Source organism: Perca fluviatilis, chromosome 12 (genome assembly GCF_010015445.1).
Source record: "Perca fluviatilis chromosome 12, GENO_Pfluv_1.0, whole genome shotgun sequence".
In the NCBI taxonomy this organism is placed as follows: domain Eukaryota; kingdom Metazoa; phylum Chordata; class Actinopteri; order Perciformes; family Percidae; genus Perca; species Perca fluviatilis.
Window position 1 is genome coordinate 34362879 of NC_053123.1, and position 27829 is coordinate 34390707.

Sequence of the window (27829 nt, forward strand, 5' to 3'; positions counted from 1 at the left end):
GTTGACCTCAACTGAGGAGGTAATAGGGCGGTGGAAGGAGCACTTTGAGGAACTCCTGAATCCGACTAATACGCCCTCTATGGTAGAGGCAGAGCCGGAGGATGATGGGGGATCATTGTCAATTTCCCAGGTGGAGGTCACTGATGTAGTCAAACAACTCCACAGTGGCAAAGCCCCTGGGATTGATGAGATCCGTCCAGAAATGCTCAAGGCTCTGGGTGTGGAGGGGCTGTCCTGGTTGACACGCCTCTTCAACATTGCGTGGAAGTCTGGAACAGTGCCAAAGGAGTGGTAGACTGGGGTGGTGGTTCCCCTTTTTAAAAAGGGGGACCAGAGGGTGTGTGCCAATTACAGGGGTATCACACTTGTCAGCCTCCCTGGTAAAGTCTACTCCAAGGTACTGGAAAGGAGGGTTCGGCCGATAGTCGAACCTCAGATTGAAGAGGAACAATGCGGATTCCGTCCTGGTCGTGGAACAACGGACCAGCTCTTCACTCTCGCAAGGATCCTGGAGGGAGCCTGGGAGTATGCCCAACCGGTCTACATGTGTTTTGTGGATCTGGAAAAGGCGTATGACCGGGTCCCCCGGGAGATACTGTGGGAGGTGCTGCGGGAGTATGGGGTGAGGGGGTTTCTTCTCAGGGCCATCCAATCTCTGTACGACCAAAGTGAGAGATGTGTCCAGGTTCTCGGCAGTAAGTCGGACTTGTTTCAGGTGAGGGTTGGCCTCCGCCAGGGCTGCGCTTTGTCACCAATCCTGTTTGTAATATTTATGGACAGGATATTGAGGCGTAGTCGGGGTGGGGAGGGGTTGTGGTTTGGTGGGCTGGGGATCTCATCGCTGCTCTTTGCAGATGATGTGGTCCTGATGGCATCATCAGCCTGCAACCATCAGCACTTACTGGATCGGTTCGCAGCTGAGTGTGAAGCGGTTGGGATGAGGATCAGCACCTCTAAATCTGAGGCCATGGTACTCAGCAGGAAACCGATGGAGTGCCTACTCCAGGTAGGGAATGAGTCCTTACCCCAAGTGAAGGAGTTTAAGTACCTTGGGGTTTTGTTCGCGAGTGAGGGGACAATGGAGCAGTAGATTGGTCGGAGAATCGGCGCAGCGGGTGCGGTATTACATTCAATTTATCGCACCGTTGTGACGAAAAGAGAGCTGAGCCAGAAGGCAAAGCTCTCGATCTACCGGTCAGTTTTCGTTCCTACCCTCACCTATGGTCATGAAGGCTGGGTCATGACCGAAAGAACGAGATCCAGGGTACAAGCGGCCGAAAGTGGCTTCAGCCAATACTGAGTGAGGAAATTCAAGCCAGGCAAGACATGGAGAGGTTTCGCTGCTATTCATATGCTTATTAGAGCCATTAGCGGGAGCTCTCCACATACGTCATGGTTTGTTTCCGACAATATGTGGCACAGATGAACGTGACGTTCACAGCCTGTAAAATGTCGTTAACTGCCGAAAATTAGGGAGATTTACAGGCGTTTACGGGGACGAAAATCCCACTTTTCATGTAGTGTCTCTTACATAGCCTTGGGAAGAAACTTGTATTTGTAAAACATTTAGAGCCCAAAAAAGAAAATGCCACATAAAATGTAATATGAAGTTAGTTTTCACACAATACAGTAACGTGAGCTGTATAAATTGACTGGATCCATGGGTGAACGTAATTTGCTCTTACAAGTGTATCTGCCTGCTGTGGCATCATTTGCCTCCTCCTGCAGGAGCTGGTAGTCTGGCAGGGTCAATCAGGTAATAGGGTGACACTTGTGGCAGTTTACAAAATGGATTATATTTGGGTTAAGGCAGTACCCTGATTTTTCCAACATCATGTTAGAACCTTACCCCAGTTAAAATTGGAGTTCTCATAAGCCGGGTAACAGACCTAGAAAACCCCTTCAGTAACCGGGGTATCCCTGTGTAACAGGGTTTATATATTATGCCATTCCACTTGCCATTATTGTTATTTAATATCAATGCAGATTTATTGACTCATGGACGCCCTCTCTTTGCACTAGTTAAATGCCACTGGCTGTTGTGTATTCATTGCCAGTGATGAAAGACGTGTCCACAATGAGTTGCCGAGTGCAGCACGGAGTAGAAATATTGTGTATTTATATCCGTATATTCATTGTATATATGTGTATTAATAATAAGAGTTACAAGTGGATTGTTGTACCTTTCCAGGTGCTAAAATGTTAAACTAGCGACATAATGCATTCTAGCTAGCCTCTGTGCTAAAATAACATGCTATTCTTTTGTAGTGTGCTGCGTGTAAGCTACTGTGAGCCAACTGTATGACTGACCAGTACATACTTTGTTCCTATACAATGTAATGTAAGACTATACCCCAGTTGCTGATTCCATTACTTACCACGCTTAATGTTTTTGTTAATTATTATCTTGTTTGTTTTGTTTTATATATATCTATATAATAAAACTTTCATTAGCACTTTAATTTGACTGGTCTCTTCTCTTTGTCACATGGTTTGGGCCCTCACTTTTCACAAATATAGTTTCCTTCTTCCATTTGCCACCCTGTTTTTTGTTTACAATAGTGCAACTCTGGTCTGAGGTCTCTGGTGTGCCCTCTAGTGGAATCCTTTAGTAACAAGCGTAGTACACAGGCAAGTATGTGAACAATAACTTTCACGATGCAGCAGGTTGACTATGCAAATGTGTGGTTGAAGCAAGTTTATCACCTCGGGGGTGCCCAGGTCGCTCAGTTGGTAGAGTGTGCGCCCATATGAAGAGGTTTATTCAGAGGCCCAGGGTTCAAGTCTTCCCCCTCTCTCCCCTTTCATGCTGCCCCAGTGATTAAAGGCAGAAATGCCCAAAAAACAATATATTTCCTCGGCCTTAACAGTCTGGGCTCGGTTATAGCAACACACACACACACACACACACACACACACACACACACACACACACACACACACACACACACACACACACACACGGAGTAGTCAGTGTGTGAAACAGCGTAGCTCCCTTTGGACCCTGTGTGTACTGGTTGCTGCTCTCAGTGTGACAGCAAAACAGGATAAAAGTTCAGCTGCTGCCTCAGTCTGCTGTAGGTCAGGGTGGGGGGGTGCTGTGTATTATTCTAGAAGGTTTACATACACTGATGCAAAGACTGTTTTCTGAATATCTTCATGAATGTATTAACTGAAAAGACCACATGAATAACATTAACTCTATATACAGTATATTGTATTGGCTGATTTCTCAGCTATTAGAGGACACAAAACTTCCATTAACTGTGAGAGCTTTTTAGATTGCAATTCACTTGTGGAAAATTATGTTTTGAATCTGTCACCTGTGAGCCTCGATAACCTGGATACAACTCGTCTTCATTGAACTGAAATATTCTTCATTGACAAATGTTTGTGCATTTAGTTTATATAACACTGACCTTTTTCCACCCATGTGTACTTTTGAACGTCTTTTGTGCAACTTACATGAATGCAGGCTTATTGTAAGTGTTGTGTCTTATGTTAAAATAGGACATTTTGATGCACAAATTTTAATCTCATTTACTGTACCTCAATCTGTTTTCACTTCTCTTCTTCCAGCTCTGCTGTTGTGCAGACATGAACAGCAACAACAGCCTGAATCCTTTGTATTTTCAGTTCACTCTGTTTGCAGACTTTGGGCCCCTCAGATATCTGTTCTTCAGTCTGTGTCTGTTGCTCTACATGACTGTTGTCTCTGCTAACATTGTCATTATTCTGACAGTCTGTCTGGAGAAGTCTCTGCATCAGCCCATGTATATTTTTATCTGCTGTCTGTCTTTTAACTCTCTGTACGGCTCAGCCGGCTTCTTCCCCAGGTTTCTGATGGACATTCTGTCTGACACTCATTTAATCTCACGTCCATTATGTTTCATTCAGATATATGTTATTTACACCTATGCATCATGTGAGGTGACTATTCTGAGCATCATGGCCTATGATAGATTTGTTGCTATTTGCCAACCTTTACATTATCACAGTAAAATGACATTTAAGATGGTAACACATCTTGTGATTTTTGCCGTGCTCTACCCTGCATTTGCTACGGGTTTCATGCTGTATCTTACTGTCCGATTACCGTTGTGTGGCAATAAACTGCACAGACTTTTCTGTTCCAACTGGCCTGTGGTTCAGCTCTCCTGTGTGGACACAACTCTGAACAACATAGCAGGTCAGTTTGTTACGATAACAACAGTCTTCATCCCCCTGTTCTTTGTCCTGTACACCTATCTACGTATTCTGCTTGTTTGCAGGAGAAGCTCGTCTGAATTCAGAGGAAAGGCGTTACAGACCTGCCTGCCTCACATCGTGACATTCATGACTTATTCTTTCTCCGTCTTCTGTGAGCTGTCATTGACTCGATTTGAGGCTGATAAAATGAATCCGATCATCACAGTTGTTTTATCTTTAGAGTATTTGATGACGCCCCCCATCAATAACCCTCTAGTTTACGGCCTGAGTCTGCCTCAAATCAAAGGAGTGATATTTAGATTTTTGAAGAAGATTCCTGCTCCAAAATGTAAAACTTAAAATGCACATTTAGCAAACCAAATTTTGCTAAGCTACAAAATGTGCTTCTAGAATATGTTAAATTTATTTGTCCATAGATCTTGTTTGCTATTACATAAATCTATTACATGTGAAACTCACATTGTGAGTTTGAATTAGTCTCAACTGTCAAAACAAAAAAAGAATATTATACGTTGCTTATTTAAGGCTGATTGAAGGCCAGTAAAACTTTAGCCATTGATATCATAACCTAGAAAAGTGGTTTTCAAACGTTTTCACATACAGTGAAGGACACCTAACCTGACACAAATTAGGCTAAGATTTTTCATTTAGGATATTTTATTAAAATAAGTGTATGAAATCCATGATTAAGATAGGCATACATTCTGTCATGGTGTAACTAATGAATAGAATTATAGTGCAAATAATCATTCTCGCTTTTGCTGGAGACCTCATGGAACCCCCTCAGGGACCTCTTTGGATCCCCAGACCCCACTTTGGGAACCACTGACCTAGATCAAACTAGAACTGATAGGATTTTAGGTTTGATTGGTGGGAATTTGGTTTCACAACATTTTGTGGTTTGTTGTGATTTATTTGCCCTTTTTTAATCATGATAACATTATAATGATGTAGGAAATTGAATAATCAAGATGGCCTATGAGTGTGGAATCAGATTGGTGTCAATAAAATCAAACAAAAGTTAGTAAATATCAAAGAAAAATAATTTTAGAAAGAGTAAAACAAACTCAAGCATGAAATGTCATCTGAAAATAAAGTGAATATAAAGTAATGGGGTTTGTCCTGGCTGAAATCAATTTGCATCGGCTGCTAAATGAAGGTCCGTCTACCCACATTACCCATTTTAGCTTCAAGCTAATCAACACAAAATAACAGTTTCACTCACCGAGATAACTTTGTTTACAACAGATGTCGTGTAATGTTCAATGTAGTTCAACCTCGAGGATCTATTTCAGCTTCTAGATCAATTTTAATCGTAATAATTACTTCTGCTCGAGCTCCCGTTTTTCAGGCTTTGTTCAAGGCAAAACGAATGCCAGGAACAGCAGAAGAAGAACGAATGCCAGGAAACAGCAGAAGAAGAACGTTTTATTGTGCACTGCCACCTAGTGGCGAACTAGATATTGCACTTTATTCTAGGTTTAAGCATTTGCATTAAAGATCATTTCAGGGCTTTATTGGGGCAACATTTACATGGTTACACCTGCATGAAATGTCATCTGAAAATAAAGTACTGGGGTTTGTCCTGGCTGAAATCAATTTGCATCAACTGCTAACTGAAGGTCCGTCTACCCACAACCACAATCTTTCCCTATTATTAGCCAACATGCTTTTTTTGCATTAGCCTAGTCAGACATTGCTAGACCCATTTCCACAGCGCTGTGGAGCAAGGTTTGGCTACACCACGGATAAATTCTAGGTCAGGAAAAAAAACGCTCTGGGTTATTTGCATTTCTTTAAACCAATTGCAATCGTCGTGGGAGGGGCTAAGCTTCAGACACAGCAACGCTGGCTCTGTAAAATAGTTTGGGGAAGTTGTTTTGGTGGAGCTTTTTACTCCTCAAAAAGTAAAGGCCACATTATTTATTAAATGAAGTTAAGTGTTCTCAAAATACAGCAATGTGAGCTATTTAAATTAGCTGGATACATGGTTAAACGTTGTTTGCTCTTATTGTACCAGTGTATCTCTGTGTGTACTTTGTCCATAGCAATCACCGCCAATCGTTCCGATAACATCCCAGTTAGATAGTAAATGCCATTTAGATATTTTTGTAAATCTTTGAAATCATTCTGCGAGATAGCCGAGCAGGCCTGCTTTATTGCCACTATCAGCGTGTAGCTTTCTAGTGTCAACCGGTGTGGCAGTTCGCTGAGGCATCGCGTCGCTCGCTGTGGCCGAGCCAGCCGCTTTTTATTGCCTTCCCCTCAGCAAACCCCCGGCCCTACTAGTGCCCTCTTTTGCCGTACGGACGAACGTCAGTTGCCCGTCAGTTGCCCGTCAGCGGGGCGGATGTTTTGACCTATACTAAAAAGGAGTTGCTTTTGACGCTTCCCCTGATTAATTTTAGTTTATAGAGACACACACGCCCTCCGTCTCAAGGAGAAGCCCTCGCCCGGATCAGGGAAACCGGGCGCAGACCAGAGGTTAGATACACACTACACCAGACGTTCCCCAAAAACACGGGCTCTTATCCCCCTGTATATGACAAGCACTGCCCGAGGGGATCTTTAAAACCAATGATTTTTCTTTAGTACTTACAAGTCTGTTAGCTGTCCTCCCAGGGTCACCGGAGGTCCCTTCCTTCTCAAGGACGCCGCCTTGCCCTTCTTGGTCGGCCCGACTGAGAGAGGGGATGCTCAGAGGCTCTGACCAGGCCGCGGATAGGGAAATGCACTCCCACTAGGAGATAACAGGAGGTCTGCATCTCCAAGTCGACCCCGCGGAGGCTACTCTCCGCGCGGGCGTTAAAGAGGAGTCGCTACCCCCCCAAGGGGGAAACCCCACCCGGCCGTACCGATCCCAGAGAAAAGAAAGAACTGGCAAAGATTGGGTCCCCTAGTCTAAAATCAGACTCAGGTGATTTTTATTATTTTGTGACAAAAGCAGAAATTAAAAGCAAGTGGTCCTTTACAACATAAAACTAAAAATAAAAATAAAGATAAAGCCTCCGCTCTAACAGAGGTACTTAAAGCTGCTTCTCTTTTCCTCCTGGCCCTGTCTCTCCCACACTCATAAACGAGCAGGTAATCTCCTTCTTCGATGTCGAAGAGGGTAAATAAATCTTCCCCACAACGCAACGAAGAGAGCGTCTGGGTAAAAACTAAGAGAGAAGAACACTTTTGGGCCTCTGTATAACAGAGGTATTCGAAGCCGCTTCTCAGAGATAGTCTTTTTTTCTTTTTTTCCCTCCCTTACACTCAGCGAGCACAAGGGAACCCCTCTCCTGCTGGGAGAGTGATAACGAATCTTCCCCAAAACACAGAAAGTGCAAGGGTAGATGGAGAAGGCTTCATGGTATCCCGATGCCACGTAAAGCACTCGGTAAAAGAGCCCGAAGGAAGCCCAAAAGGGACCCAAAAGGGACCAAAAATAGGGGCTCACCCGAAAGGGGCCGCTACTAGGCAAAAACACTCATATTTATACACAAAAAACATTTTACTCCTCCCAAAGTTATCAAAAGGGACGTACTATATGTACTTCCCTATCCTTGTAAGGTAATGTAGGAAACACTTCACAAATAACGTAACAGTAATGAACTTCATGAACTCTACAGCTCGTGTGCTGTGTATGGCCACACATGTGTATGAGAGGCCGTATAGGAGGTAATTCATACTTCTGTCTTACACACACTATCATAATCTTGCATATACACCACTATACTCATACACACACACTATTATAATCCTTTTACATGTATGTATGAGAGGGTATAGTTGTGTATGTGAGAGAGTATAGTAGTGTGTGGGTGAGAGTATAGCATTGTATGTGAGATAGTATAGTAGTATATAATGAGAGAGTATAGTAGTGTATGTGAGAGAGTATAGTAGTATATGTGAGAGAGTATAGTAGTATATGTGAGAGAGTATAGTAGTATATGTGAGAGAGTATAGTAGTGTGTGTGTGAGAGAGTATAGTAGTGTGTGTGAGAGAGTTTGATTGAAACGGAAGGGAGTTTGATTGAAACGGAAGGGAGTTTGATTACTCAGCTCCTGATTGGTTGACAAAGAAGAAGCGGTATTTGACGGTCAAATTCCGGCACTGTCATTATAATAGTTTGGCTGAAGTGGAGCTGTAATGGATAGAAAGAGGCTAACTGAAGCTGTGGGTCTTCTAAATAATATTTTAGGAATGGTGAGCTATTGTCAACGATGTCTCGACAATTAAATTAAGTCCAACAGAGCTCTGATTCGGAGATGCAGAGATTATTCAGGGGGAACTGCAAATCCAGTCAGACCTGGCTCCAGGCTAGCACTGCGCTACTAGCTAGCTCAATGGAACACGGAGGACCCCCGCACCAGACGAGACAGCGTTTCGGTGGATCGTTTCAAAATCCAGGAAGAGGTAAGTTGATGATAAAATAGCCAAGGACCATTGACATAGGACCCCTTTTTATTAACGTCATTCTATCTGCAGTGTTCCCCAAATTCATGTTAGCATGGTGGGCGTTAAGCGCGCTAACTAGTTGCTACCCACATAACACGGGCTAGCCATTTTCCATTGAAAACTTTGCAATATCTCCACTAGCTAGCTAGTGCTAGTTAATATGATCAAGCAAGTTTGATCAAGCTGTGTGAAATAATTTCAGAAATCAGGTTTCCGAATTAAATCTGGTTACATGAGAGAGACGCACACATTGTCTGTAAAGCCCTTTGATTAACTACAGTATATTTTTACTGTACAATGTACATTTGACTTTGACTAGGAGAAAAAGCTAGCAGCTAGCAGCAGCAGTTATGGAAGCATACTGGTAATTGTAGTACCCATTGCGGCGCTCCTGTTATTAAATTTCAAACACATTGTAATTTGCTATCAGTGCGCTACTTATTGCAACGCAGTTCTGCATTTATTGGATTTCCCCTATCTTTGGGTAAAGAGAGAGTAGGCGTAGGCGTTTTTACAGCAAAGATAGGTTAAATAAGAATGCTCGGTCTTGCAATCATCTACCTGGGTGGCGATATATTTAGCCTGTGTGTGTCTTTGAGTACCATGAAAAGCGCTATATAAATAAAATGTAGTATTATTATTATTATTATTAAAGAGTGCAATATACATGTTTACATATGTTTATTACAGTGAATAATAATCTAAATACTGCTAAGCAGGGCTCTCAAGTTCTTATTAAGCATTTTAGAATGTCACTCTTGTGTGGTGAAGCCACATATTTGTTTTTATATTTCTGCAATCTGTGTGATTTGTTTCTGACTTTCATATGAATGTTTAAACCAGGCTTGGTCAGTGCTAAATATACTACTGTGATTAAAGGAGTTAAATAAAAGATGTCATTCATATAAATTCATGCATCACCTAATTTCATCATCACATACAGGCCTGGCCTCCAGGAAAGAACAGTTTGTTTAATATATCTAATCTTGTGTTGTTCAAACTATACAATGATTTATTACAGATTATCTGGCCAATGCTGGGCGTCTAAGGCCTTTGAAACGCATAGAAGACAAAGATCTCTTGGTGGAGGATATCATCATGTTTCAGCTGGTTCATCGAGTTAGTGGAGCACTTCAAAGGTTTGTGTAACTCCATTTTTTAGCAAACATAATTAACCCTTCTAAGGTGTTCATATTTTTGTTCCACAGCCAATGTTGGACCCACCACATTATTAGGTTTTTAAATCAATACAGCCATAAACATGTATATAAAAATACTAAACAGAGGTTTACTTAAGCTCAATTACCAATGATAGATACATCATTTATGGTTCATATTTGCCATTTACTCCAATTATAAAAAAGGTAAAAAAAATAAATAAAATTTTTCATTCATTATCATCAATCATTATCATTATTGGTGCTTATTTCTTAGAACTTAATCAGAACAGGTGAAAGTACTTGAAATGTAACAATTTTTTAACTTTGTGTGAGAATAGCAGTTACAAAGTTTCATAGCACCTACAATTATTACACTGTAATAATTACACTTGGGTCCAGTAGACCCGAACACCTCATTTGAATTAGTTATGTGTAGGGGGGTGTACCGTGTACACTAATTGAAAATAAGTTATTTTTTATGTTCTTCAAAGAAAATGAGCCAAGGCCAATGAGTTTGAGTTAGAAGAAATAATAAATAGCATCATTTTTATTTTAGCAAACATTGAAAACGGGTCCCACAGACCTGAACAGCTTACAAGGATTAAGAATAATGAAAGATTTTAACATATTTTTAAAAGTCAATGTACAACCAAACACTCTGAATAAAGGCTTGCATGTATCATATAAAATAACTTAAAGAACATCACGTTTTAGATAGTTGTCAAAGACAAGGCCTTTTTGCATAATCAACACTGAACTGTCTTATAAGTCATCCCTTTCATGTGCTGTGTGATAATTTATCCAATTTGAAAAATTATATTTGTATCTTCTCATGATACATTTTTACAGGTTCAGGGAGGGGATGAAGACCCTTGGTGTTCTTGATGCAATAAGAATGCACCCAGATGCTTTCAGACTGCTGTTTTGTCACGAGCCATCCCCACTCACAGCGGATGTACTAGAACTGTCAGCAGTGGGCAGGAACAAAAGAAGGGCAGAGGAATGTGTGGTTGCATTTTGGAGGGACTACCTGCTGGATGTTGAGGGTAAGTATTATTGCTAGTTATGGAAAAAAAATCTTTTCATATGCCCTTCTGTCTGTCTTTGTCTTTCCCTCCTTTTTAAAGGTTTTCTACATGCTAGGTTTAATTTTTGTTTTTGGTGTATTTCTTTTTCAGAGCAAGAGGGACCCTTGCAACTTGGGGGTATCCTGGCCTTTACGACAGGAGCAAATGATATTCCACCCTGGGCTTCTCCCCACTACCTTCAGTGTTTTTTCTCCATGAGCTGCCCCTCAGACAAGGCCGCATTTACCCACCGCAAACACATGCATTAACTACCTGCGGTTGCCCAGTCCTGAAAAAAATTGCGATGATTTTAAGGAAACTATGGATTTTGCATTAAAAACACTCAGGGATTTGGTGGAATGACTTCCAAGAAGTCCTTAATATACATTATTAAAATCTGTTGCCTGTTGAACTTGACTAAATTGAAGAGGCATCGTTGTCAATAACTCACCATTTCCTAATACATTATTAATGTCTTGTTTAAACAATTAAAAATGGAATAATCATCCCCCTGCTATTGTCTAGTGTACTGGTAAAATTTATATTTTAACTCAACTATACATGGTTGAGAGAAGGCAAGGCATGTGTATAGGGTGACTGATTTTATTTTTACTTGGTTTTTAATTCACATGTGTATATATGTAGGTATACATGTTTATGTGTATATGTATGTATGTATGTATGTATGTGTGTATGTATATATATATGTATATATGTATATTTGTATATCTGTATGTATGTATGTGTATATATATATATATATATATATATATATATATATATATATATATATATATATTGGATATGTGTGTGTATGTATGTATGTGTTTTTTTTTCCTTTTTAATTTTTGATTTATTATTTATTTTATATATATATATTTTTGTATTATTTATTTTTTTGTTTTTTCTGTTATTTTTTTAATTTAATTATTTTTATTATTTATTTATTTATTTTTAAATTTATTTATCTTTTCTCTCTTCTTCTTTAACTTGTTGGGGTAAGGACAGTCGTGCGCTACCTGAAGTCATTTTGGTGTGAATGGTGGTTTATTTCCTTCCTGTTCTGACTTGTCGGTTGGTTATGTTCTATTTCGATAACAATCAATAAAATCTATTTATAAAATGGAATAGAATAATAATTTGACTAAAAAGAAAACTTTTCACTGGCCTTTTATTAACCTTTATTAATTGCCTTGACACTAATGAAGTTGCTCACTGATAGAGATCACTAGGCTAAAAAAATAATAGAATGCCATGGTTACCGTCATTGGCTAGTGGGTCTACAGTTTCTAGAATTCTGTTCATAACTGTTTAATTGAATATAAAGTCATTTTCTGGAACAACAACATTGAAGTCTCAAAATGTACTGGGGGGTCTTCATTCATTTCAGCGTTGTCACTCCTAACTAAAATGTTCTGCACTGCTGCGCGCAACTCGGATCGCGAGCCCGTGTAAAATGATAGAAATTAAGGTCCTGTCGGGTCCCGTCGTGTTCGGTCAAAGATCTTCAGCTCTACACCAAAGCTTCCCTGATTGGCATCCTCTTCAAACTGCTGGTTAATCAATAGCAAGAAAGAGATCGTCCGAGTATGTTTGTTTCTTTCTTTCTTTTGTTTGTAAAGCGTCTTTGAGTTTCATGTAAAGCGCTATATAAAACTTATGTATTATTATTATTATTATAATTATAACCATTGAGCTCAGAAATTAATCTTTCCAAAATGTCATGTCCCAAATTGTCAGTTTCCCTCACAATTCTCTGAACACACCGCAGTGTATCAGTGAAAAAGATAGTAATGTTTTCCTCATTACCATATACTTCCACAAACAAAAACTGACCTTGAAAAAGAAACTAAATAAAATAAGAATAAATGTTTTCGTCCAAAAAGGTTGTTTTTTTCCTTAAAGTTTATGCTGCTTGATTTAAATGTTCCTTGTTCCTCTGAGTTGGTGCTAGCTGTACTTTCAAAGCAGCAAGCCCACCAGATAATGATAATTTAAAATGGCCCCTTTAGCCAATGAGGAAGTGAGAATTTAAGCTGTCTTCCTGATTGATCAAACCAACTTCCTTTTCAACTATACTCTCTCACATACACTACTATACTCTCTCACATACACTACTATACTCTCTCACATACACTACTATACTCTCTCACACATACTACTATACTCTCTCACATATACTACTATACTCTCTCACACACACTACTATACTCTCTCACACATACTACTATACTCTCTCACATACACTACTATACTCTCTCACATACACAACTATACCCTCTCATACATACATACATGTAAAAGGATTATAATAGTGTGTGTGTATGAGTATAGTGGTGTATATGCAAGATTATGATAGTGTGTGTAAGACAGAAGTATGAATTACCTCTTATACGGCCTCTCATACATGTGCCTTCAAGACGCACACACACACACGGTCAAGGCCGCAGCTCCTGCCTGTGCTCTGATCTGTCTAGGTGCTTTCCTACACTTTACGGTTTCTCAAAGAAAACTCTTTCTGTCATAAAATGCAAAACAGATCAGTATGTAAGCAAAAGACAGATTAATATATGAGCAAAAACAGATTAATATATAAGCAAGATATATGTTATTTTTTGGGGGGTTTCAACACACACTCTAAGCAATGATATAGTTTGCTTTTCAAAACACATCTATCTAAGTGATTATATGGTTATCTTGTTAATACTGACAACGCTATATATGTTGTAAAGCAAGAAATGACATGGATTCTGCTATTTCTTTGTTTTTGAGTTTTCATCTGGCCTCGCGGACAACACTAGCTCGAAGGTTGTCTTTCATTTCCCTTGGCGGTGGGATTTTGAGAACAGATAATGTACAAAACCCTACCTTTCTGCCTGCTGTGGCTTCATTGGCCTCCTCCTACAAGAGCTGGCAGTCTCGGAGGGTCAATCGGGTAATTGGCTGGCACCTGTGTAAGACTATCTAGGCCTTAAAGTGGTTATATGTAAATTCATCTCAAAAGTCAAGGGAAAGTACAGAGCTGGGGATTGCTCTGGCTTGAATCAAGTTGCTACAGCCACTAACTGAAGTTTGTTCTGCTGACCCACAACCCCAATCTTTTCCAAACCTTAACCAACATGCTTTTGTTGCATAAGCCTACTAACATTGCTCAACCTATCTCCACAGCACTGCGAAATAAGGTCTGGCTACACCACAGATACATTATAGGATAGGAGAAAAAAAAAACGATCTAGGTTGTTTGCATTTTTCTTTAAACCAATCCCAATCGTTACTTTCAACACGTTCTCACACTCATCTTGTAAAATATGGACGCTTGGTCAGGTGCCTTTGTCGTTCTTATTGACGCTAAAAGTCTCCTTTAGCGCTTTAAGTAAACGTGATTGGTTGGGACTATTGCCGTCCCTTTTGATGCAGTTATGTTTGTTACGTTTTTGACAGAATGCTCTTTGGTCTGGGGGTGATAGCCAGAGGACAGGCTGGTGGTGATGCCCAAAGCTTTACAGAAAGCTTTCCATACCTGGGAGATAAACTGGGGATCCCTGTCAGAGACAATATCAGTGTCTACCCACTGATATTGCGGAACACATATTCAACCAAAATGTCAGCGGTTTCTCTGGCAGTGGGCAGTTTAGGCAGGGCCAAAAAATTAGCAAACTTAGAAAAACGATCTATTACAGTGAGTATGACAGTTCTTCCAGAGGAGGGGGGAAGTCCAGTAACAAAATCCAATGCAATGTGGGACCAAGGACGGCTGGGTATAGGCAGAGGTCGTAGATGACCAGCGCTGGCCTGGGTGGAGTTCTTACTTCATGCACATACCGTACAAGCAGCAATGAAAGCACGAGTGTCCACCTCCATCCTGGACCACCAGAACCTCCGACGCAGAAAATCTAGGGTCCGAGTAACTCCAGGGTGACAGCTAAGGGGAGACGAGTGAGCCCACTGAAGTACCTGGGAGTGAACAGACTCAGGAACAAACAACCGGTTAGGGGGGCCATTCCCTGGGTCAGCTTGTAGGTTTTGAGCCTGTCTAACAATCCATTCGATGTCACATGTGATGGCAGCAATACTGCAGGTAGGAGGCAAGATGGTTACTGGGTTACTACCAGTATCATACAGCAGAATGAACACGAGACAGGGCATCAGGCTTGATGTTGCGGGAACCAGGACGGTAAGACAGAGAAAAATTTAAATCTTCCAAAAAACAGTGCCCACCTGGCTTGACGGGGATTTAGCTGCTTCGCCGACTGGATGTAGGCAAGATTTTTATGATCCGTCCAAATGATGAAGGGTTGTTCCGCCCCCTCCAACCAATGCCGCCACTCTTCGAGGGCCAGTTTAACGGCGAGCAGTTCTCGATTGCCGGCATCATAATTTCTCTCTGCCTGTGAAAGTTTTTGGGAGAGAAAAGCACAAGGATGCAGTTTGTTATCTCCAGACGAACATTGTGACAGCACCGCACCTACCCCAGTGTCGGGCTGTACCAGAATGGGGGCTGATGGAAAGCGGTGTTTCAGCTCCTTGAATGCTGATTCGGCCCCTTCATTCCATGTGAATGGTAGTGAGATGGAGGTGAGAGCGGTGAGGGGTGCAGCAATGCGACTGTAGTCCTTGATGAACCTCCTGTAGAAGTTCGCAAATCCCAGGAATCGTTGAAGTTGTTTACGGGTCGAGGGGGCAGGCCAGTCTGTGACAGCAGAGATCTTAGCTGGGTCCATCCGCAACTCTCCCTGAGCTATTATGTAACCCACAAAAGAGGTGACAGACACATGAAATTCACACTTCTCCATCTTCACAAAGAGTTTGGTCTCCAACAACCTTTGCAAAACCTGGCGCACATGCAGTTCATGTTCCTGGAGGGACTTCGAATATATCAGGATATCATCCAGATAGACAAAAACAAAACGATTCAACATGTCCTAAAGGACATCATTCACCAGCGCTTGAAAAACAGCAGGGGCATTTGACAAACCATAAGGCATAACTAGATACTCAAAATGTCCCAAAGGTCTGTTAAAGGCGGTCTTCCATTCATCGCCTTTCCGAATGCGTACCAGGTGATACGCATTTCGTAGATCCAGTTTTGTGAAGATTGTGGCACCATGAAGGAGGGGAAAAGCAGAATTGATTAGAGGCAGTGAATATTTGTTCTTAATGGCGATGTTGTTCAGCCCACGGAAATCAATACAGGGTCTAAGGGTCTTATCCTTCTTCCCCACAAAAAAAGAATCCCGCTCCTACAGGTGACGAAGAAGGACGAATAATACCTGCTGCCAGGGAGTCCCGAATGTAGGTCTCCATAGCCGCCATTTCCGGGCGGGAGAGATTGTACAGGCGACGGTTTGGGAGAGGGGCACCCGGCTGGAGATCAATGGTGCAGTCGTAAGAGAAGTGGCACTGTGTTTGCAGAAAACTGCCGCCAAGTCATGGTACACGTCAGGGACAGCAGAGAGATCCATGGACTCCAGTGGGGGTTGAGGGCCAGTGCTGACAGGGGTCTGAGCAGAGCACAAACAGTTAACGTGACAAAACGTGCTCCATGAAACAATTCTACCTGTAACCCAATTAATGTGTGGATTGTGTTTTATGAGCCAGGGAATACCAAGGACCAGGGGAGTCTGCAGACAGTCAATTATGTGTAAACAAATCTTCTCCTGATGATTACCTGACACTCTGAGACAAACAGGAACAGTCTGATGAGTAACACGAGTAAACAATTGTCCATTCAAACCTTTAGCCTGCAGCGGAAAGTCCAGAGGAACAATCTCCAAATCCATTTGTTGAGCCAATTCTCGATCCAAAAAAACTTTCATCAGCACCAGAGTCAACCAGCGCACCAAGAGGAAAATCCTGGACCTGCCACTGGAGGGATGCCTGGAGCTGAATGCGGGGAGAAGAGGAAGTATCCGCTGCTCGGCTCACCATAACTTCTCCCATTAATAATGATGAGCTGGTCCTTTTCCCGGTCGAGCTGGGCAGGAAGAGACAAAATGTCCAGCCTCTCCACAATACAGGCAAACTCGAGCCTGAATGCGACGTGCTGAGGATAATCGTGCACGACCCACCTCCATGGCTTCGGGTTCAGCGCTCCTCGTAGTGACTCTGGAGGGCTCGGCTTTCTCCGTAGAGAAGAGGCGGCGAGGAGTCGGTTGACGACAGACAGGTAACTTGGAACTAGCACTCCTCTCACGGCGGCGCTCCCGGATCCGATTATCTAGCCTGATGGTGAGGGATATCAATTTATCCAGCGTAGGTGATTCATCATGTGACACCAGTTCATCTTTCAAAGTCTCAGACAAAGCATTAATGAACACTCCTTGCAATGCCTCGTCATTCCAACCACTCACTGCTGCTAAGGTCCGAAACTCCACTGCCATCTCCGCCACACTGCGAGACCCGTGCCGAAGAGAAAACAATCGCTTAGCAGCTTCTTTGCCCCGTACGGGGTGGTCGAAAACCTTCCCCATCTCAGTGGTGAAGGCAACGCAAGAGTTGCAAACATCCGACTGACTCTCCCAGACAGCTGATTCAAGAGCGAGCAGAACCGATAGTTGAGTTGATCAGGTAGGCAATACGGGATCTTTCAGAGGTGTAAAAAAAAAAAAAAAAAAAATCACCACAGGTTCCAATGTTTACGTCATAACGCTCCGGAGAAGGAACAAAAGGCTCTCTGAGCTGTGCTGGTGGAGCAGGAAAAACAGGCAGATCGGGGGAAGGAGCGGCTTGTATGCCATGATCAGGAGGTGCAGCATTAACTTGGGTAGTAAGGGCAGAAACTTGATTGGTGAGTAACTGCACCTGGTTTAACAGCTACTGACTGTTTTCGGAAATGGATTTAAACAAGGTATCATGTTGGCCAAGTAATATGCCCTGATTGGCTATGGCAGTCCGAATCTGAGTGAATTCTGGGGTGGCCTCTAAGTTACTGTCTGCTGGGTTTATGTTGGTCGGATCATACTGTTACATTTTTGACAGAATAGAACCCAAATGCAGACACAACGCAGAGCCGGAGTATAGTAAACAGGTTTATTCAAGAAGTTCAAAGTTCCAGGTTTTAACAAACGGGGATAACAAGTCCAGGTCCACAGAGGGGTACAGGTCCAGGGTTCAGAGCACGAATAATACCGTGTAGTCCAAGTGGTGGTGTCGAGTCCGTTGAGAGGTCCAGTTGCGGCAAGCAGGATAGGTGGGTGGCAGGAGTGAAGTGGAGGCAGGAGTCACGTTCCAATACTGTAGCACAAAAAACAATTAGAACAGGCAAAAAAACACAGAGAGTAACTAGCATGTGGTATAAGCAGACTAACATTAGGCTCGTTCGAGATGAACTGCGCCTCGCCTGTAAAGTGGACGAGAGCAGGCGGCAGCAGCGGGGGGCGGTGACAAAAGTCCGCTCTCAAGTCGGACAGTTTTCCAGCTGACTCCAGTAGCCTTCAGGCTGAACAGGAAGTGACACAAACACTGTGGCCTGGTCGGGTCCGATTCCGATTTAATAAAATGTTATCAGACCCATATATCTGCTCCTACACAGTCTCCAGTTGGTTTTATTATGACAGAGTAGCTGTCAAAATTCTCTACATGCGATCTGTTGCTGATTTTAATTACCAACAGACTGTAGATGATCTGTAATCTGAACAGATTTAGTCTCTCTGACTTCTTAACATAACTATCAGCCTCACAACATGTGTTCTGTACAGAATAAGCCTTTACCTCAGACAAATAGCAGTTAAAATCCCTCTGATTCAAAATCAATAAAAAGTTGATATAAAACGTCATCATGTTGAGTTGATTCTGAACGGTCCAGGTACCGTTCGTTCATTTGTTTTTGCTGTCACATATGAAATCGAAAAAACGAGAAAACAACTCCTTTTTCCGTTTTTCCGTTTTTTTAGAAAAACAAAAAAACGAAATTATGACTTGATTTTTGGTTTTCCCGTTCTTGCACGGAAATCAGAAAAAACACTTGATATTCCGATTTTCCCCTGTGGGTGGTGCTAAATCGTGCTAAATCTGATTGGCAGGATATGCATTCATTGTTTTTCAAATTAAGAGTTTACCCACACTGTATTTGTTAGCCTGTAAAATTAATAGTCTATATGTAAAATTAATAGTCTATGTAAAATTAATAGTCTATATGCATGCTTTTTGTCACCCAATTATTTGGCTTAACTGACTGAAAAATATCTATTGAAATAGCCTAAATGTAAACATGTTCACACATTGACAGACAAAAGGCACAATCTATTTTTGTAGGATGGATAGATAGATAGATAGATAGATAGATAGATAGATAGATAGATACTTTATTGATCCCCAAGGGGAAATTCAAGGTTCCAGTAGCTTAAAGACATCACATACAACATACACATACATCACTAACAAGATCATAAAAAAGCAACTCCACATGAATAGCATGGACAATGATATAAAAAATACTAAATAAATAAAAAAATTATAATACTAAATAAATAAAAAAATCCACATGAATGTACTAAGGGATGTATAAGCATGAGAGCTTGCAGTTATAGGGCAGGGACTGACCCTGTGATTCAGTATGAGAGTGTGTGTCATGGTGGTAGTGCAAATAGGTCCAATAGTGCAAGGATAAAGTCTAGAGACCAGCATTAAATATGGACAAGAGATCAAAAGTCAATATTAGAGGTTTGAAGTAAAAGGGTTACAGCCATTGTTCATGTATTAAGTTAAGTTAGACCTCAGTCCAGGCTGGCGGGAGGAGGGAGGGAGGGATTGTGCATATATGGGCTAATATAGCCAGTAAACAGTGTAAACAGTAAACAGTGGGCCAGTGGACAGTCAGTACATAACTGTTATTATAGGAGGTAGTGGAAGTGGTGCAGAGGGAGGAGAGGCAGACAGACTATGCAGAGAAGTCTCTCTCTCCTCTTCTCTTTAAGCATGAGAGCATTGTCAGGGGTTACTTGTATGGCGCTGGCAGACAGCCAAATATATAGGTTATATAAACTTGTAAAGGAATGCTAAACGTTAGATTGTAGTGGAATGAAGCAGCACTTTCTAAGGTCAAAGATAAAGGGTTCTGAACCAAACACTACACAATCGGACATGTTTCAGCAGGAATGTGACCCGGAATTGGGGAGAATTTAACAACACTGCCAGCTAAGATGACATGTGTACTGCTGTTAGCATGTAGCTACTATAGTGGTATACAGCAGTGGTCATTGGAAGACCTGTCATTCAGTCTTCGAAAGGACACTTATGTACATTTACACTTCATCGCATTAATAATATACAGTCTATGGTTATTAGTCTTGATTGTTTGTATGACTATTGTATAAGAAAGATTTAATAAAAAAATAAAGTTGTGATGTTTGGTCGCTGTTGGTCATCAAGTGTTTCAACGCATGCGTGGTACAAATCGCACAGGGACTGAGCCCAGTTCCACGCAAGCCCAACGCAGTCCAACTTTTTCCTGAATGCAGATACTATATCATGTACCAAAAAGACATGGCACTCCTTTCCATAGATCATTTTATTATTTTTAATATTTTTTAAATATTTCCCTGCTTTTTTCACGCCTACTACACTAACCTTTTCTCAGAGTCTCTCTCTTTTTCCAAAGTGACAGAAGTTCCTTGGTAACTTTGGCCCAAAGTAATCTGTGATAAACAGTATTATGTTTCATCTGGTTATTTATTATCGTCAAATTAATCCAGCAATTATGTTTTTTAGTTCTCGATCGAATTTAAGATGTATAAGATCAGATCAATGAGGCATACAGGCCATAAATAACAAATAGACAAAACAATTGTATTATTCATAAGAATTTAAGTTAATAAAAACATCTAAAACAAAGAATAAATGTATTATTTAAATTTGTATGATGAGTATTACAGTTTTTCACGATCGCTATGACACTTTTTTCAATACTTTTAACAACTTTCCTAAACTCTTAACGCACCAACACACCTACAACACACGATTGGCAAAACAGTTAATTTCATGCTCAAAATCACACTTTGTAAACTAAACTCCAACACTGATTTTCAAAATACAATAATTCACAAACACAATACACTATGTCTACCAAAACAATCCAATCATGTCTCAAAATCAAATAATTCTTCCAAAACACTAACACATGTTCTCTCCCAACAGGAATATTTAGTCAATCACTGCACAATGACATAAAAAACACTAACAGATGGAATTACAGAAACTGCATCATTTTAAATGTGTCAGTCAGGTCTGCCCTTATACAACAGACAATAGTATATTGTATTGATCATAGATTGTGTTTTGGACTGCAGTTTCTCTTGAAGTCTCTCTGCATTTTTGTTTTGTTGGGTTTAGTAAATGCATGCATATTTTCTTTTACTGTAAAGATTATTTTTTGGGCTTTTCCACCTTTATTTGACAGGACAGCTAGTTGAGAAAAAAAAAAAAAAAAGGGGAAGACATCGTCACAAGCCAGATTTGAACCCTGGACCTCTGCGTCGAGGCATAAACCTCCAAGTATATGTGCCCCTCTACCCACTGATCCAACCCGGCCACCATTTTGTTTCTTTTGCTGCAGAGATTCAATACAAAAATGAATGACCCATGTCAGAGTAGCTTTATAGAATGTACGGTTTATGAAAAAAAGGAGATAGAGACAGAATTGTCCTGGTACTCCTCTTCCTCTCCCTCGTGAAGGCATTTTTCTTATTTTCTGTGTTCATCTACAGTATATTGTTCAAATAGGTCCTCTTTTACTGTACTACCATATGACCATGCGATTGAAAGAACCTCAACACCTGAGTATGTTTCCTAGAAGGGAATCAGCTGGGATTGATCTACGTATTTGCATAACTTAAATCAGCTGTTTCCAATAAATGCATGTATAAAATGCAGAGGATATATTTGTGTTTCAATTTACAATTTGAACAGCTGTTCACTTTGACTTTAGCCTATAAGTTAGGTTTAGAACATGATGTTATCTGTTCTGACATACAGTGTGAAAGCATTTGGAAATTTGGCAGTAAAGATCCATTGTTTTGGTTTTGGTGGAGCTTGTGTGTAAAAGAAATTTAAGCATTTTAAATTTGTGTTAACTGTATGCATTTTGTGTCAAAGCAACAAGAAATATGTTAATTGTATAGCCTACACAGACGGATGTTGTGCTAACTGTGTTAAGAGTTTAGGAAAGTTGTTAAAAAAGTATTGAAAAAAGTGTCATAGCGATCGTGAAAAACTGTAATGGAACGGTCATTTTGTCAGTCATGACAGACTAAGAAAGTAATTTGTCCCCAGGGCCATACAACTCTACAATGCTTCACTAAAGAGGAGAGAGAGACTTCTCTGCATAGCCTGTCTGCCTCTCCTCCCTCTGCACCACTTCCACTACCTCCTATAATAACAGTTATGTACTGACTGTCCACTGGCCCACTGTTTACTGTTTACACCGTTTACTGGCTATATTAGCCCATATATGCACAATCCCTCCCTCCCTCCTCCCGCCAGCCTGGACTGAGGTCTAACATAACTTAATACATGAACAATGGCTGTAAGCCTAATACTTCAAACCTCTAATATTGACTTTTGATCTCTTGTCCATATTTAATGCTGGTCTCTAGACTTTATCCTTGCACTATTGGACCTATTTGCACTACCACCATGACACACACTCTCATACTGAATCACAAGGTCAGTCTCAGAGGCGTCTCATGCTTATACATCCCTTAGTACAGTCATGTGGATTTTTCATTGGATTTTTTTATTTATTTAGTATTATAATTTTTTCATTTATTTAGTGTTTTTAATTTCATTGTCCATGCTATTTATGTGGAGTTGCTTTTTTTATGATCCTGTTAGTGATGTATGTGTATGTTGTGTGTGATGTCTTTAAGCTACTGGAACCTTGAGGATCCAGTAGCTTTATTGATCCTTGGGGATCAATAAAGTATCTATCTATCTATCTATCTATCTATCTATCTATCTATCTATCTAGCTATTTTTGACTGGGAACAAACAATTGTTTAACATGACTTTGGACACAACAGGATGAAATGGGTCTTCCCCTCTACAAAAATAGATTGTGCCTTTTGTCTGTCAATGTGTGAACATGTTTACATTTAGGCTATTTCAATAGATTTTTTTCAGTCAGTTAAGCCAAATAATTGGGTGACAAAAAGCATGCATATAGACTATTAATTTTACATAGACTATTAATTTTACATATAGACTATTAATTTTACAGGCTAACAAATACAGTGTGGGTAAACTCTTAATTTGAAAAACAATGAATGCATATCCTGCCAATCAGATTTAGCACCACCCACAGGGGAAAATTGGAATATCAAGTGGTTTTTCTGATTTCCGTTCAAGAACGGGAAAACCAAAAATCAAGTCATAATTTCGTTTTTCTAAAAAAACGGAAAAACGGAAAAAAGGAGTTGTTTTCTCGTTTTTTCGATTTCATATGTGACAGCAAAAACAAATGAACGAACGGTACCTGGACCCTGAACCAATCAGCTGTTCGATCAGCTGAGAGGCCGGCGTTTCCCAGCATGCCCTGGGTCCACCTGTGTCCGCCTGGCTCTTGCAGTTGGTGAAAAGCAACTTCGCTGCCTGCGTCTCAGAACTGCGGCCGCCTTGGTCTCGTGAGATTATCGTTGCCCACGTGTGCATGACGTCAGAGCAAGTCAGGATCAAGTCGGACACAAATCTAACCGGCATGCATTGGGCGCCGATCGCCGGTGATCGATTCTGCGCAGATCTGGCTCATCTCGAACGAGCCTAATGTTGTCTAGACTATGATCCGACGAGGAGTGATAGGTTGACCAGGTATTTGTAGCAGAGGTGATTGGTGTAGATTGGCTGCAGCTGGAACCCTGACTCCCGCACACCAGACTTCACTCCTGCAATTAAGGACAAAGAGGGGACGGCGAGAGCAGAGACAGAGAGCTGCCTAGCAGCAGCCTAACAATGTTAAGGAAAAAGTCGTGGGTGGGTGTACGGTTCCGTTACACGCAGGAGGAAACAAAAAAGCGACTATAGCAAGTGTGACAAGCGGGACGCAACTATTATGACCCCTCCCTTTCTGCCTGCTGTGGCTTCACTGGCCACCTGGTGGAAAATACCAGAGCTGGTAGTCTGGGAGGGTCAATCAGGTAATAGGCTGACACCTGTGTAGGCCTCAAACTAGGCCTCAACCTAGTAGATATCTGCAAGACCTCAGACAGACTATCTGATTATCGTGTCGGCTAATGTCTGCCTGGAGAAGTTGCTGCATTAAATATGAAATGAAATTAACTGTTTGTACAATACAGTAACGTGAGCTATTTAAAGGTGCTCTAAGTGATGTGACGTGTTTTTTAGGCTACAACATTTTTCATCACATACAGCAAACATCTCCTCACTATCTGCTAGCTGCCTGTCCCCTGAACACACTGTATAAAAACGCGGTCTCTGTAGACAGCCCAGGCTCCACAAACGGCAACAAAAAAACTGTGTTAACCTGCCCCACAAACCATAACAAACAGTGTTCCAGCCAATAACTGACAAGAAGGAGCTGGTTGAGCCATGAATACGCATTGTGGAAGTAGCCTACGTGCTAACGCTGCTGCAGTGACGGCTCAACCAGCTCCTTCTTGTCGGTTATTGGCTGGAACACTAGCGGATAATGATGAGATGTTTGCTGTATGTGATGAAAAATGTTGTAGCATAAAAAACGCATCACATCACTTAGAGCACCTTTAAATTAGCTGGATACATGGTAACCGTCATTGGCTCTTACCAGTGTATCTCCTTGAGTACTTACCCCGGATTTCCACTAGATGCGGAACGGCTCCGAAACGGCTCCGAAACGTCGGCGGAGTCATTAGGTTTCCATTAAAGTCAGTGTGTGTATTTCCTCTGGCTGCAGAACGTCTGCGTTCCGACTCCGACACAGCTCCGAATCGGTCCACAGCCCTCCACAGCAGATAGTCAGAGCTTCTATTTCTGCCGGACGCCAGAGAGCTCCGCAGCAATTCAGCACACGGCAGATAGTGCGGGACAGGAAGTCGAGCACAGAAACAAAATAAACATCCAGTTAATTTTCAAAATAAAATACACCGTGCTCACGGTGGACCATATTTCCCTGCACTACACCTTGAAAACACGGCACAGAGCTGTTTCCCCTCTAATCCTCTGGATGGAAACTAACTGTTGTTGGTTTTGTGGTTCTATTCTACGTGAATTCGCGAGATCTCGTGGGTCCTCGTGACTACAGCTGTCAGTCACGGCCGCAGCCGTGCCGCAACAAATCTGGACCTGGTGGGTATGGACGGACGGCGGAGCACGCAGCAGACACGCAGCGGAGCCGGTCCGCAGCCGTTACGCATCTAGTGGAAATCCAGAGTTAGTCCACAGCAATCCCACCAGTAGGTCCCAAAACGTCACAGTTAGAGGAAATGCCCTAAACATATTCTTTGTGAATCTTTACAATCATTCACCAAAAGATCCAAGCAGGCCTGCCTTATTTCACAATCTAAATCTTTTTTAAAACTCTAACTTGAAGGTTGTTGTTTTTCCATAGCGATAGGATTTTAAGAACACTAACAACAACTTATCAAACAGATGGAATTAGAAATAAAGGCCTGCCTCTAACAAAAGCCTGCTTCAAATAAAAACCTGTTACTTTCTGCAGTTCAGGTAAATAAAGGCCCCGGATTTTATTTGAGGAATTACGGTAGTTATCTTATTTGTTTAGTAATAAAACTTTCATTGGCACTTTAATCTGCTCTCCCCTCATTGTGACATACTTTTTTCATTGGCACTTTAATCTGCTCTCCCCTCATTGTGACATACTTTTTTGTTTGTGACAATCCCGGACAAGCACCCACTTGTCAGAAATATAGTGACCTCCTTGAATTTGCAACCCTGTTTTTTGCTTACATCATTCAAATCTGGTCTGAGTTCTCTGGTGTGCCCTCTAGAGGAATCCTCCAGTAACAAGCGTAGTACATGGGCAAGTATGTGAAAATGTTCATCGCACAATGCAGCAGGTTGACTCTGCTTGGTTTTAAAAGAAAGAATATCTCCCTGGCTTTGGACGTCTGGGCTTGGCTATACTGATGCATCACTCACACATGTAGTCAGTGTGTGACACAGCGTAGCTCCCTTTGGACCCTGTGTGTACAGCTTGCTGCTCTCAGTGTGACAGCAAAACAGGATAAAAGTTCAGCTGCTGCCTCAGTCTGTTGTAGGTCAGGGGAGGGGGCTGTGTATTATTCTAAAAGCTAAGTGCACATACACTGATGCAAAGACTGTTTTCCAAATATCTTTATGACTGTATTAACTAGACATAAATTACATAACATTGTGTATTCTGTTGGCTGATATATGTATTGATATTCTTCAGTGACAAATGTTAAGTTCTTTGTGCATTTAGTTCATGTAACACTGACCTTTTTCCACCCATGTGTACTTTTGAATGTCTTTTTGAATTATTTGAAATGGGTTAATTATGCTGAATATTATCAGGCCCATTTGTTAGAAATGTGCAGTTTATGCAACTTACATGAATGCAGGCTTATTGTATGTTTTCTGTTTAGTGTTAAAATAGGACATTTTGCTGTGAACATTTTAATCTCATTTACTGTATCTCAATCTGTTTTCACTTCTCTTCTTCCAGCTCTGCTGTTGTGCAGACATGAACAGCAACAACAGCCTGAATCCTTTGTATTTTCAGTTCACTCTGTTTGCAGACTTTGGGCCCCTCAGATATCTGTTCTTCAGTCTGTGTCTGTTGCTCTACATGACTATTGTCTCTGCTAACATTGTCATTATTCTGACAGTCTGTCTGGAGAAGTCTCTGCATCAGCCCATGTATATTTTTATCTGCTGTCTGTCTTTTAACTCTCTGTATGGCTCAGCCGGCTTCTTCCCCAGGTTTCTGATAGACATTCTGTCTGACACTCATTTAATCTTACGTCTATTATGTTTCATTCAAATGTATGTTATTTACACCTATGCATCATGTGAGCTGACTATTCTGAGCATCATGGCCTACGATAGATATGTTGCTATTTGCCAGCCTTTACACTATCATAGTAAAATGACATTTACGATGGTAACACATCTTGTGATTTTTGCCGTGCTCTATCCTGCATTTGCTATCGGTTGCAGTCTCTTCCTTACTGTTCGATTAACGTTGTGTGGCAATAAACTGCACAGACTTTTCTGTTCCAACTGGCCTGTGGTTCTGCTCTCCTGTGAGGACACAACTCTGAACAACATAGCAGGTCGGTTTATCACGATAACAACCGTCTTCATCCCCCTGTTCTTTGTCCTGTACACCTATCTACGTATTCTGCTTGTTTGCAGGAGGAGCTCGTCTGAATTCAGAGGAAAGGCGTTACAGACCTGCCTGCCTCACATCGTGACATTCATGACCTATTCTTTCTCTCTCTTCTGTGAGCTGTTATTGACTCGATTTGAGGCTGATCAAATTAATCCAATCATCACAGTTGTTTTATCTTTAGAGTATTTGATGATCCCCCCCATTAATAACCCTCTAGTTTACGGCCTGAATCTGCCTCAAATCAAAGGAGTGATTTTTAGATTTTTTAAGAAGATTCCTGTTGCAACAATGTAAAACTTAAAATGCACATTTAGCAAACCATATATTGCTAAGCTACAAAATGTGCTTCTAGAATATATTAAATGTATATGTACATAGATCTTGTTTGCTATTACTTAAATTTTGAGGGGGGCTTTGAAACTCACATTGTGGGTTTGAATTAGTCACAACTGTTCATAAAAAAAATCAGTTTCTTACATTAAATGTTAAAGCACATGTTAGAAAGAATATTATACGTTGCTTTTTTTAGGCTGACTGAAGGTCAATAAAACTTAGGCCATTGATATCATAACCTAGAACAGTGGTTTCCAAACTTTTTCACATACAGTAAAGGACACCTAATCTGACACAAATTAGGCCAGGGGAC

General features: G+C 41.2%; 3 protein-coding genes across 3 annotated transcripts; all 3 read left to right on the top strand.

Annotated features, from left to right (window-relative positions):
- The first annotated feature begins 3596 nt into the window (after positions 1 to 3596).
- LOC120569468 (olfactory receptor 6N1-like) lies at positions 3597 to 4548 on the top strand. Its single transcript, XM_039817329.1, has one exon. The coding sequence runs from the start codon at positions 3598 to 3600 to the stop codon at positions 4546 to 4548; it is 951 nt and encodes a 316-aa protein (XP_039673263.1). The 5' UTR covers position 3597.
- A 3993-nt stretch (positions 4549 to 8541) lies between these two features.
- LOC120569469 (G2/M phase-specific E3 ubiquitin-protein ligase-like) lies at positions 8542 to 11149 on the top strand. The gene is made up of 4 exons (XM_039817330.1): positions 8542 to 8611; positions 9675 to 9792; positions 10663 to 10859; positions 10992 to 11149. Exons 1-4 carry the CDS (start codon positions 8542 to 8544, stop codon positions 11147 to 11149), a joined length of 543 nt encoding a protein of 180 aa, XP_039673264.1.
- A 15383-nt stretch (positions 11150 to 26532) lies between these two features.
- Positions 26533 to 27477, top strand: LOC120569470 (olfactory receptor 51I2-like). Its single transcript, XM_039817331.1, has one exon. The coding sequence runs from the start codon at positions 26533 to 26535 to the stop codon at positions 27475 to 27477; it is 945 nt and encodes a 314-aa protein (XP_039673265.1).
- The last annotated feature ends 352 nt before the right edge of the window (positions 27478 to 27829 follow it).